The 13,159-nt window shown below is 38.9% G+C and overlaps 1 protein-coding gene across 2 annotated transcripts in view; it reads right to left on the minus strand.

Moving 5' to 3' along the window:
* The window catches only part of LOC131106833 (WD repeat-containing protein 7), a 64,943-nt gene that overhangs the window by 13,565 nt on the left and 38,219 nt on the right, over positions 1 to 13,159 (minus strand). For both annotated transcript variants that reach the window (XM_058056294.1, XM_058056288.1), the window contains 2 exons: positions 8,257 to 8,484; positions 645 to 831 (listed from right to left, as the gene is read on the minus strand). In XM_058056294.1, coding sequence (XP_057912277.1) covers positions 645 to 831; positions 8,257 to 8,484 — 415 coding nt within the window. The remainder of the gene's footprint in view (positions 1 to 644; positions 832 to 8,256; positions 8,485 to 13,159) is intronic.

Consider the following 13,159-nt stretch of genomic DNA (forward strand, 5'->3'; position numbering starts at 1 on the left):
CATTGTTACATCACCGTAATGCTCTGCAATCAGATTAGTCTAGCTGCCATTTTTAGTGTGTCAGCTCTGTGTTGCCTAAGTGTTGCTTCCTTGTGTGTGTGTTCAACCTGTTTATAGTACTATACTATAGTCAGAATTATTAAAATTCTAATTAAATTCTATTAAAAAGTGTGACTTATAGTCCGAACAATATGGTACAAAAAAAGTCGACCAATCAGAGCTCTGCATTACGTGTCGCTGTTGATGTGAAGATAACTTTTGTTTTTTGAAGTGCATGTCAAGCTCCGCCAGACGGCGCCATGATGCTCATACATAATTCAGTCATCAGCAAGCCAGTGTAGCGTACACCGGTGCCTCGCCATAGGTTTCAGAGCCTGAACTCCAAACTGAAACTGCAGCAAAAATGCATACATACATGGAGAGCATGAGTATATTCAAGGGTCAAAGTCTTGAAGATCTCCATCTCACACTTATCCATGTATATAAAGCAACAGAATACAGTCTTCAAATCAAAATTAATTAATACAAAAATAACATTTTAACATTAACACTTGAATTATAAGTAATTCACCCCCATCATTGTTGATGAAAGGAAACGCCTACCCCTGATATGAATATTTCAGTTTGAGTGTATGATGACTCACTTGGCCAGCTGCTTCTCAGCATCAGCACAGAGCTCCAGGAGTCCCATGAGCACTGCTGACACGTCCATGTACGGCTCCCACACAGTGAATCCTCGGCCGATGAGATCGATGGCAGTGCGGCGGATTGTGCTGTGGGGTGGCAGCTTTGGGCTTGGGGGCTGCAGCAACAGGAAGGTCAGGGCCTTGCCTGAGATAGTAAAACAAGACAAATTATAACTTCATCAAAATAAAATGAAAAGTGTTATATCACAGAATTTAGTGTATTGATGAGTGCTGCCCAATGGATTACTGTATTTCATCCTGACAAAGAGAAATTACAGAACATGCAACATGCAGTGAATATACCGTATGTATATATTTGAGCCTTCATGTAAATTTTGACCCTGTGTAACAGAGAAAATCGGATACGCTGTTTCACAGATTCTTTAAAGTGCAATTTTGCATACATATTCCTTTAAAGGTGTATAAATGTGCATTGTGCTCTGCACCCTTAAGGTGTATTAGAGTGATCTATCTGTGCTCTGTTGTATGTATTATTGTATTTACTACTGCTATCAGCAGAGGGTGTTGTATACTCATGTTGAAGGCAGTGTGTTCATGTGTCGGTACGATAGTGGGAACCCACAGAAGACAATACCCGGCTGAATATAAAGCCAGAGCAGTCCTTATTGGCTAACGGAGAAACCGCCCATTGTGTTTTGTGTCCTGATTGGCTGTAGACCATTGTCACTCAATCTGCTTCATGCTGTCGTTAGCAAAATAGCTAACTGAGTGAGCTGCTTGCTACCCGCCAATAAACAATAGACTGGACGAGGCAGGAGCAATATGTTTTAACAATGATACAAAAACGCTACAGCCAAACTGTGCAAGGATGAAGCACAGCAGAAGAGTGAATACCTGTGAGTCACTTAATCATTTATTGTGTCCAATCTAGTAGATCATTACATTACTATTTGAACTTTGAGAGTGTTTAAAATGTGAGAAAATGGTAATGCTTGTCTGAGAAAAGTGAAGTGTGATGGGGTTTTACAGCCTGAAAACACACATTTTGGGAACCTATGCCCCGTGATAAACAAGTGAACACTATGTTTGGTGGCTACCATTACTGTTATAATGAAAATAACATCTTCTAATTAAAACATGTGAAATTCCTTTGGATTCCATTGAGGTGAGAGCCAAAATGAATCAAACTTTGTGCAACATGCCCACACAGTCAGGATGAAGCAAGCAAGATAGAGGTCAGCTCATAGCTGACCTGACATTTGAGCCAGCCTCTGTGGGGACAGACTGACCATTAAAGGTCCAGAAAATATCTCCCAACCTACAATAACGCCTTCTTCCCCCAAACACACACATAACATAACCCCATCCCCTGCCGAGTCCACCTCCCAGGTGTCAATCTGTCAATCTGGCCCAGTGGAGCTCACAGCCGCTATAAAAACATCAGGGGGATGCTGACAAAATGAGCCAGGACTTGGTTTTATGGTCCTCGTAAATGTAAAACACAAACAATAAGGACTTATAATAATAGTTCTGGCCACTGGAGATAATTTTATAGTAGCTTTCACCTAAATCTGTGGCTTTTTAATGTCCATTCTGAATGCCAACACTGTAACTGTGACATTATACTGTAAATATGTCAACAATCAGATGATTACTCATGGTTCAGAAAATGTTCTTTATGGATCAATATATTCAATTGCATCGTTCCCTACATGTTAATGTCAAATAGTCATATAAAGAATTGTTTAATATAATATAGGTCATTTGCTTTAAGTCTTTATTATCATGTGGCAGTAAGGATTCTCCAGTCTGGAAATGCACATCACTAATCTAATCAGCTGCATCTCCGAGCATTCCATCATCAACCACTCTTAAATGGCAGAGGACCTTCCTTATTGGTTTACATCTAAACACATGCACTCTCATACACACTCGCGCACACACAGCCTGATGGGATGGTGTAGCCAAAGATATGGCTAGAGACAAACCATGTTAGAATTCAATACAATCAGATCCGATAAAACCATAATCGCTTTTGTCCTCTTATTGCTGTGCTTGTGTTGTCTTGATGAGAAACAGGGCTTTTAAGTTTTTAAAAATCATAGTTCCCGTTTAAACTTTAAAAGTTCCAAGGTTTTAAAACAGAGAACGTGCACATGCAACTATGTCACATTCGGTCATAAATGGCGGCGCACAGGCGATAGTATTGTATGGCAATACAAACATGAGACACAATAATTGGACAAAGTACAATATTGGAGGACTGTAACAGACAGCTTTATGAGTGCATTTCAAAGGAAGCTTCCCTTATGGACCCAAATATACACGCAAAGTACAATTTGAAAATGTAAAGTATAAAACGTAGTAGAAAAAAATTAACTTTTGGCAAAGGACCAAGCAGTGGGGCACGTTTCGCGAATGACAGTGTAATAGTTACAATACACTGTTTACTAGATTATTCTTGTGGAAACGGGCTCTAAGACATAAGCATTGTTAACACTTTAATGGCTTTGTTCCAAACAGTATAACAAGCATGCTGTTAGCATGTGGGAAGAGAATAAAACATCACTGAAAAAGGTGAAATCCTCAGGGGGATGTGTAAGTAGTCAAACGACAGGGCTAAAATCAATTCTGTTTATCATGACAGGAACATTCTTCACTGAACTAAATCGGCAGTGCTGCAGGGTGGAAAGACTTACCATACGCATTAAAACACCCACCAACATATATTAATTTTGTTGTTTTTTTGGTTGCATTTTCTTACCGTTGATACAATACTTTGTTTTGTAATGGTGTCACGATACACTCAGCTCATGTCATGCATGTATGCATGACCCAAGCATGATGCTTATAACTGTTGAATTTTTTTTTAACCACAAATTGAAACATAAACTAAACTCTGATGGAAAAAAACAGCCACACGTTGAGAGTGAGCAAGACTGGGAACACCAATGTAGTTTGGATCGCAAGATTTATAGTATGCATAAACCACTTAATGTGTGGTTCCAAGGATATTTACAGGATATCTTGTTAGTGTTCTGTCTCTTTCTGTTGATACAAAACCTACCATGAAAAATGATAGACGGTTCATGTCTTTGTAGGTGGATAAACTTTTTAAAAAATCAGCAGGAGATCAATGAATTCTTTCCCCATTTTCTATCTTAAAACTTTCCCGCTCTCATCTCTCTCGCTATTAATGTGTTCAAATTCAATATAAAAAAGGAATATAAAAACACTTGGACTTCGATTACCAATGGCGAGAGCTGCCTTTATCCGATGTCCTCCTTATGAATTAATCACTGTGAGCAATTCTCACATATTTTTCATTTCATTCACAGCGGGATATTTTTTTAATTTAAAATTTCTTTTGAACACATGGGTATCCTCAACCGAGTATCTATTGAGGCAGACACAGTTTGATGATTAGTGTGTATTCTCAGGGAAAACATAGTATAATCAAATGTTTCTTTTCTGAGTTTGTTGGGAAAAAAAAAACACTAAGATGTATGCCTAAACTCCATATCAGAATGGTACCAGTACTGCCAAAGGGCAGGAACCGGAGCAAAAAATATGTAAGTAGGTGTTAATGCCTCATTTCAGTGCAAGTAAATTCTTGTAAGTAGGCTAATATACCGGGGAACCATTTAACCACTGGAATCCAAAATATGTGGGCGCCGAGATCCGACATGTAAACAATACTAAACCCTAAAAAAAATTATAATCTAATCTTTCCAATAGGCTGTTTTTCCATGTGGAAGTTGAATGCGATTGTAGAATGTTTATAAAAAATGCAAATTCATTTGCTAAGCTAATTGTTCTTCTGATTCTGACAGAAATTCAATGGGAGCTCCAGAGAGCGATTAGTTTCACATAAACTGATAACCAGTATATAAACTGAATGGGTGACTGTGAAAAACCTTTGGGGTGGAATGCAATTTGGAGGTCACGGGGCAATAGATCACTGGTCAAAGTCAAATCCCGATGTGAATATTTATACACATGCTTTTTTTCACAGTGAAACACCAACACAGAAGAACAGTCGACTGTTCTTCTGTGTCGTAATGTGATTGATGAGGGTACTGGCGGCTGGATGTTAACCTGTTTTCAATTGAATGAATTTTCAACTGAGAGCCAAATTCAGTCATTTTTGGTTTAAGATGAGTATTAAGAGTTGAGAATTGCAGCACAAGCAGTAAATAGGAAGTGTTGAAGGTAGTCAACACCGAGGTCCATTTCTCACAATGGACATCTTTATTTAAAGGAGAGCTCTAGATTCAAATGAACCAATATCTATTGACAAAGCATCAGTTGGCCATAATGGACTGTTAGTTAGAGTAGTAAACATGTCACATTAACACGGAGAGGGTAATTAGAGCAGGACTTTGGTAGAAGGAAACAGACAAAAGAAGGGATGAAGGAGTCACAGTAGAGTGTTAAATTACAATAGATTGGAATATTGTAATTTACCAGGCTAATTCAACTGCCTCTACAACTTTTAACAGGCTTTCTACTTTCTTTCCTCCATCCGCCGCCCGCTCTTTGTCTGCTTTAACTTGAGTGAAGGTAAATCAATGTTAGAGACTTAGTTAGTGGATGAAAGCTTAATCAGCCTTGTGGAGTGGGAAAGACAAAGAAAAGAAGGGCGCAACAAGTATAAGTATAAACAGTTTGTATAAATAGACTGTATTCCTCATATAGAAAGAAATTAAAACAGACCGTTTTGACAGGAAGCGCAAATCAAAGGAAACACAGCGGGAATGGGTGCAGATTCTGCAAGATCTAAAAAGTTTTGTGCGGGTTATTGTGTGTAGTTGCTCTATAGGAGACCACAACTCATTACAAAAGGTCGAAAAATAAACATAATAGGTCCCCTTTAATAAAAATATATTTGTCCAGTGTGCATGGAGGTTAAAAATATAAATTTTTGTTATGTGTTCCATAGCCTTAATGTGTTACAACAAATAAGCAGTAAAATTAAATGTTTTAAAGCCTTGCTTCTCACAGTGGGGAACGCCAAACATTGTAGGGGGTACGTGAATAAAGCAGGAGACCCAACTATACGTGACTTGTAGCCTCTACAATTTAGCCCTGACAACAAAGTCCAGTAGAAGCTATCCTTCTCTGAGAACTCAAGAGTTGTTTTTATGTGTTCTATAAAAAAACCTGAAAATATGACTTGTGCCGTTATTTTAATAAGGCCTTCACCTCTACGCCTCCTACCTGGCAGCTCTAAACGCAGCATCCTTCTACCAATATATTCACCATCTCTCCTCTGGACATGTCCCAATCATGTCAGTCTGGCCTCTCTGACTTTATCTCCAAGCCCTCTAACATGTAATGTCCCTCTAATGTACTTGTTCCTGATCCTATCCATCCTGGTCACTCCCAATGAGAACCTCAGCATCCTCACCTCTCCAACCTCCAGTTCTAATTCTAGTGGTTGAAAATAGACCTGTGAAAAATTCATTCATTCATTCTTTTTCTACCGCTTTTTCCTCACGAGGGTCGCCTATCCCAGCTGTCTTCGGGCGAGAGGCGGGGTACACCCTGGACTGGTGGCCAGCCAATCACAGGGCACATGTAGACAAACAACCATTCACACTCACATTCATACCTATGAACATTTTGGAGTCGCCAATTAACCTAGCATGTTTTTGGAATGTGGGAGGAAACCGGAGTACCCGGAGAAAACCCACGCATGCACGGGGAGAACATGCAAACTCCACACAGAGATGGCCAAGGGTGGAATTGAACCCTGGTCTCCTAGCTGTGCGCGCTAACCACTAGACTGCCGTGCCGCAGTGAAAAATTCACAGTAAATTAAATATATATTTTTTTTAATCATGGAGACATTTGGACAGTTCATCCAAGACCTTTGGCCCGCGCCCTCAACCATGCAAACCTTTATGTCCCTACCTCTGAAAAGAATTGGAATAAATAATTGTTAGGAACCGGAACCTACACAAGATATCTGTACAGGATTCACCCAAATTCAAACAATACCCAACCCTACTCATAAATGTTGGAATTTATTCACACATTATCCATGATGAATGGACCCATGTAGGAACTTGAAGTGTTTTGACATTTACGGCAGACATACGTAATTGTCCAAAAAAAAAAAAAAAGCACACGATGGACAGTGTGCCTCTTTTATCTCACCCAACCATTCTTTTGTCATCATTTGTCTGTCCTTCTTTCCATCCTCGGCTCAATTTCCTTCTCCTTCCTGTACATTTCTGTTCTGACCACATGAAAACATAAATCTATACATTGCCGTATAGACTATGGTGCCCGCCTTCTCTCTGGGTAGACAGCTCTCATTTATCACAAACACACAGCGCTGTATGCCAACAACAACAATCCATCTTTCAATTTCATGACAGAGACAGGTGAAGTAGGAGATGGGGTGGATGGAGAGAGAAAAACAGACTGAATACGAATAGGATGAAGGAGAGAGAGAGAATGAAGGAGGCTAAAATTGAAGAAGGACCGAATAAGATTGTGTCAACAAAACTTTCAGAGACTTTTACAATTTACTGAACTTCTCTTAGAGAGACATGTAGTGGTCGGTGATTTCTGATATGAAAGGAGGTATGAATTACTACGAAACTGACTTAGCTAACTGCTGGAAATAGAAATTGGCAGCCAACCCGATCCTGATTATTAGAATTAGTATTATTACAGTGGAAGCTTGTTTAGTGTCATTAGTTCGTTCTGGAAGGTCCGACTGGAACCAAAATGGACGCTAACCAAAAAGCGAGTAAATGCAACTTCCATGAGTGCTGCTATGCTTTTTACTGGAAAGTTGGAGTAAAGTCTGCTCAGATGAGCTGACCACCGTGCACACAACTTAAAATTACCATGCTTCACAGCCCATCAGTGAGTAGACAGGCTCTATCACCGGGGGGAAGGGGGGTAACCCCAGAGATGACCAATCGCATCTGAGGAGTAGGAGGATGGAAGAGTAGCTTGACTTAGTGAAGGTCCATCGCTGTAGGCACAGTCTGGCACAGGCTTGGATCAATCAGCACATTTGTGTGTGTGTGTGTGTGTGTGTGTGTGTGTCTGTAAAGTTCAGTGCCAAGCTCGTCTTAAGAGTCAAGCCTGGCAGATTAAAATCAATCTCATCCATGCCCTTCACCTTTAATCCATCATTGCTTTTGTTGTATTAGTTCTGTATTTCTGACTTTTGAAAAACTGTAACTCTTGTCTAGTATAAATAAGTGGGTGGCTCTGTAAGCACACAAATGAAGTGTTTCTACATGTTTAGTACTGTACATAGTATAACAATATCCAAGGTACACATAAATTAGTGTCCTAATTAAAACAAACACAAAACAATACCACATTTACACATTACTTACAGACACACAGTCTCCAAGGTAGAAGCAAATTAGAAAGTATTCCTTTTCGGGCAAGTGTAATCCAATACTATGCCTCATTGTAATTTTGTTAAGCATACTAAACTAAAGCAATGTTTCCCAACCTTTAATAAACAAAGTGTGTGTGTGTACGTGACAGATGATGAATAATTTGATGGTTTTTGATTGTAAACGTGTCAATAGTGAGTACAGCCACGGAAACGTATTGTTATTGTCTTACTTACATGTGTGTCTGGCCAGGGAGTAGTTTGAGGATCCACCGCTTGTTGGCCCAAAGCCTTCAGGGACCTGCCCTCCGACTCGAGTCCGTGCTGCACCCTTTGGTGGTTCAATCTCAGCCCCAAACTCAGCCCCGATGACCCCCAGAAGCACAATGGCTGTGGCCTGCTTCCGGCGCTCCTCGTATGAATTGGAAATCTTCTTGGCATTTGGTGGAAGATTTGAGAGACATCCTGGCAAGGACAGACGGGTAGCAGATTTTTAGAAATGATACATTTTATTCAAGAATTTAGCTTTTGCAATAAAAATTTAGACAATTTATATTTCTTTTCACTGTAAAAAAATGTGTTAAATATTATAAAAAAGCCAAGGACCTGTGAGTCAAAATCCCCTAGCAACTGAACAGGCACACTTCTATTGTCCAAGCATTAGACATTACTTACACCCGAACACACCCAGGCACACGCCTTATTGTTCAACTGAAAGCCTTTTGTCACAGTGCAAACACATGCGCACACACACAGTCGTTTTTTAACCTCAAGAAGGCTATTTTTTTTCATACAATTCTCAGTGGTGTGTGCATTGTGTTCACTAACACCTACAAAAAACATATTGTGTGTGTGTGTGTGTTTTTATAACAGGCCCTGCACAGTTGGAAACAGCAGAAACCTCAAGAAGAATGTGTGTGTGTGTGTGTGTGGTTGAATCACAGTGGGACATGAGAGCCTCTTTACACACATGGTTAAAATGGGCTACATACTGTATAAACTGAGCGTGTGTTTGTGTGTGTGCATCGGTGTCATGGTTGACGAACACATATGCGCTTTCTGATTTTCAGTTTTCTGTCTTTGGATGAGTGAGCACTAACACTTTGACAAATTTGCACTGCAGAGAACAAAGCACTTGCTAACCACACCCAACCTGACGGCAGGGGGTTTGTAAGATGGACATACAAACAGAGAGGTGGCCACTGTTGCCTCCTCTTGGATTTTTTTTTTTTTATGCTACATGATACTGACAGACGACAGATGACTGATATTGTAACATTAAAACTCAGCTGGTAAGTTCTGTAAATTAACAAGCATCACATGCCTTTATTGGAGAACAAAACCCCTTGACTTACAATTTATAGGGGAAAAATGTAAATTGTAACAGAAGATATGAAACCAAATCTATCAAGTTGATGATAGAGACCTTGTGAGCATCATGGGAAATACCCTGTAGTCAAGGCTCACATCATCGATCTCTGATCATTGGATATTTTGTCACATGGTTTGTCGCTTCCAGACATTCCAACAAGCAAAGGTTAACATAATCATACTGTATGTCCTATATAATTGCTCTGTCATCTAGAATTATTAAAATCCAGAATATGGTCCCTAGTTGACACTGAATTTGTTAGAGACCAAGGAAATTAATATCCATCCAAATGCTAATAAAGGTCCATAGATACTACGACTGTGGAATCCCATTAATCCATTCCAGATGGTCCAAATCTAACTTAAATGTACCCCCATGGTCAGTGGCAGGGCCAGGAAACTTTCATTGGGATGGCCAAGGTGAGACCATAACTCGCATAGGGGTGGCAATAAGTTGATATGTCCACTTTGTTTTGGCCCCACTGTGGGTTATTTTGCAGCTGTGATCAATGCAAAAAGCAGAGACTTGCCATGTATCAGTTAGCAAAAAAACTAGAGTCAACCGCCAATGACGTCACAGATGGGCGACAAAGCTAGGGGACATTGACTTCCAGTTCCAGTTTGCAGTTCAGAGCATGCTAATAGCAACAAAATAAAAAACGCTTATATCGTTTTACATCTAACATATCCAATACCCTGGTGGCACAGAACCAGAGAGGTTCAACCTGACCAACCGAAGCAAACCACAAAAAAACAGCATTTTATTTGCAAAACAAGTATAAAAGTATATGGGATTTGTGCTGATATAGGAATTGATAATGGTTCTCATGTTGGCCACATAATCAGAAGATGCGGAAGATCTGGGTTTGTATCTCTGTTTGGAGATGGCATGTTCTGCCCTGAGTCTCCCAAGGTACTCCGGCTTCCTCCCACATTCCCAAAATATGCATGTTAGTTAATTGGAGACTCTAAATTGCAATACATTAATGGATGCGGGTGTGAATGATTGTTTGTCTATATGTGCCCTGTGATTGGCTGGCAAACAGCCAAGGGTGGAAGTCATGTAAGTTCAAAATATTACATTCTTGCACATGTCTTTCAGGACAACCCCCTCACCCCGCCCAAAAGAGAGAAGGGACATATACACTCATTAGAAGTGTATGGCATTGAAAAACGTCAAGTGGTTTATATAAAAACCCCAAAATGTGGTCAGAATTTGTCCGCTGTTTGTTGGTCACTCACTCCATTTTTCAGACCTCTGAACCCCCTTCCCCCATATTTCCATATACTATATCCCGGTGCTCTTTATAATGAGATTGCTAAAGGCCAGCTGTCATTTGGAAGAAGGCCCAGCGGCTGGCTCTGATAAATGGATTACAGATGGCATCCATCCCCCGAGCCAGACTGGGCCAGTAGATAACAGAATTAGAGATGGACTTCCATACAGAATCACTAAAAAGTTATGATTTACAGAAAGGGAAAAGTTATGAGAAAAATATTCTGACAAGCACGATGTATTTTAAATATTTGAGTCCATTACAGGACTGCACAAATTATTGGACTGGCAGCCCAATTTCCTTGGTGATGTTCTTAGTCATCCTCTTCATGTTCAGGTTTATAATGTTAAATCCCAATTTTTGCTTTTGTTATTCTCATTTTAACTGCATATGTCTCGTATTCTTCTGTTTTATGATTTTATTGTATGGCATTGATTGCATTGCTTGCTCTACTCTAAAGTGCATTTTAGTTTATAGAAAAGCACTTCTAAAAAAAGGATTATTATTATAAGTACTTTACTGAAAGTAAGACACACACAAGTTGAAACTATTTATCCGCAGATGTTCAAAACAAACATAGCCATGTCTCCCTCACTGACAAAAATACAGTTTTGTTATGATTTACTCAAAATCTCTCCTGACAAAGTCCCTTCGCTGTCATGTTCCATTTAGGATATTTTGGTTAATTTTTAATGCAATCAAAAAGAGAACATGGACGCCTGATAACTAATGATTGATAGATTCAGACTTTTATTATATTTAGATTTTAAATTTGATCTAAAAATTTCCAACATCTGCAAACCCTACTGTTGGGTGAGTGGCAGGCATTAAATTTTTTTTTTTATAATTTGAAAGCTTTTTTTTTTTTTTTTAAAGACTGGCATATGTCCTGAACTTCATTGTTTATGAAACGTAATGTCGTCAGGTAGATCACATCCTACCTGCGGTCTTTCCGCCCTGTGTGGAAAGATTGATTGATTTTGGAAGTCTATCGATCTCTTTCTTCACGAGTGGAAGATCTATTATAATGACATTTTATCTAAATCCTATTTGTTGGCCAACCTGCTCCCAAACATAACCCAATAAAGTAAAAAGAGGCACGAACAAGCACTCTCCTCTGGCTAAATCGTCAGAGGAAGAGAAATGGATTGGAATTTAAAAGAAAAAGTTGGCTGACTAAAATAACATCATCCGTATGAGGAATAATCTATGAAGCATCTATAAAAGGTCAAAACTTTACTGGAACAATCTGTGGAGCCTACACAATCATTTCAAACACGACTAACACCTTAGTTATTAAAACCAGAATGACATAGCTTGCTTTCATAACTATTCAACTAGTTTAATGTTTTACAATTTTTTCAAAAAGTCAGACAGAAACAAAGTGAAAGAGATGGGGAAGTAAAAATCAATCTGAAAATGCCCGTAGAAGCAGAGTTCGAGTGGTTAATAACAGGTTTGGAACGTACCTCCTTTTTCCAATTCAGGTAAATGAGGTAATCCCTCATTTATCATGCCAGTTAACAGACCTGACTATGATAAGCAAAGTAGGGTTTTTTTTTTTTTTCCCTTTATTTGGGCAAATATGTGAATCATTACAGTGCATTTCTTACATCAATCAAAATATAACATTACATTTGTATTCAACTATCTGATCCCAAGCCCAAAAGGAGTAGGCTGAAGCAAAAGCTTATAAATGCCTACCCCTTTTTGCAGGATATAATCATGTTCATGCCATGTTTCTTCTTCATAAATTGAATATTTCTGTCATGAAAGCATAGAAAACCATCTTCAAAATAGTTTTTAACATTATTAGAGCTTTTTTGATGGGAAATAACACCCCTATATTACCCAATACAGTAGACATAATAATAGAAAATAAGCCATTAAAGACATAAATAAGACCCATAGACGTGTTCCCTGGGGGAGCTGAGTAGAGGATGGCCAGGGACTGACGTCAGGGGTTCAAAGTTGAGTTTCAGCTTGGTGTAGGTTACAGCCTCAAGGGTAGCCCGTGCTTTTATTATTATGATTATTGTGCCTGTTGTAAGATAATTCAAACCTGTACAAACCTGCGATTAAGTCTTGTGTGTTTGTTAGCGCAATGTGTGTTTATGTGTGAATAACACTACTCGACTACACTACCTACCTTTATATTTGTATTTTAATTCATTTCGCCATTTTCATACTTGAAAATGCTTAATTTAGGACCAAAATATGTATAAATTGCTTCAATGTTCAGATTTTTGACTAACAAATCAACCAAGAAACAGCATGAGTTATTAACAAATATATTTGTCAATAAACATGATGAAGCAAAGCTGTGAAGTCTGAACCAATAATCAATAATCGAATGCTAGATTCAACATATAATAATAATTCACCAGCAGTTGATAGAATACAATATACATCAAACATTACAATCATCAAAACTCAAATATCTTCCTTTTTTTTAGTAAGCCTAAAGGAGAAACCATGATAACAACCTTCCC

Source organism: Doryrhamphus excisus, chromosome 2 (genome assembly GCF_030265055.1).
Source record: "Doryrhamphus excisus isolate RoL2022-K1 chromosome 2, RoL_Dexc_1.0, whole genome shotgun sequence".
In the NCBI taxonomy this organism is placed as follows: domain Eukaryota; kingdom Metazoa; phylum Chordata; class Actinopteri; order Syngnathiformes; family Syngnathidae; genus Doryrhamphus; species Doryrhamphus excisus.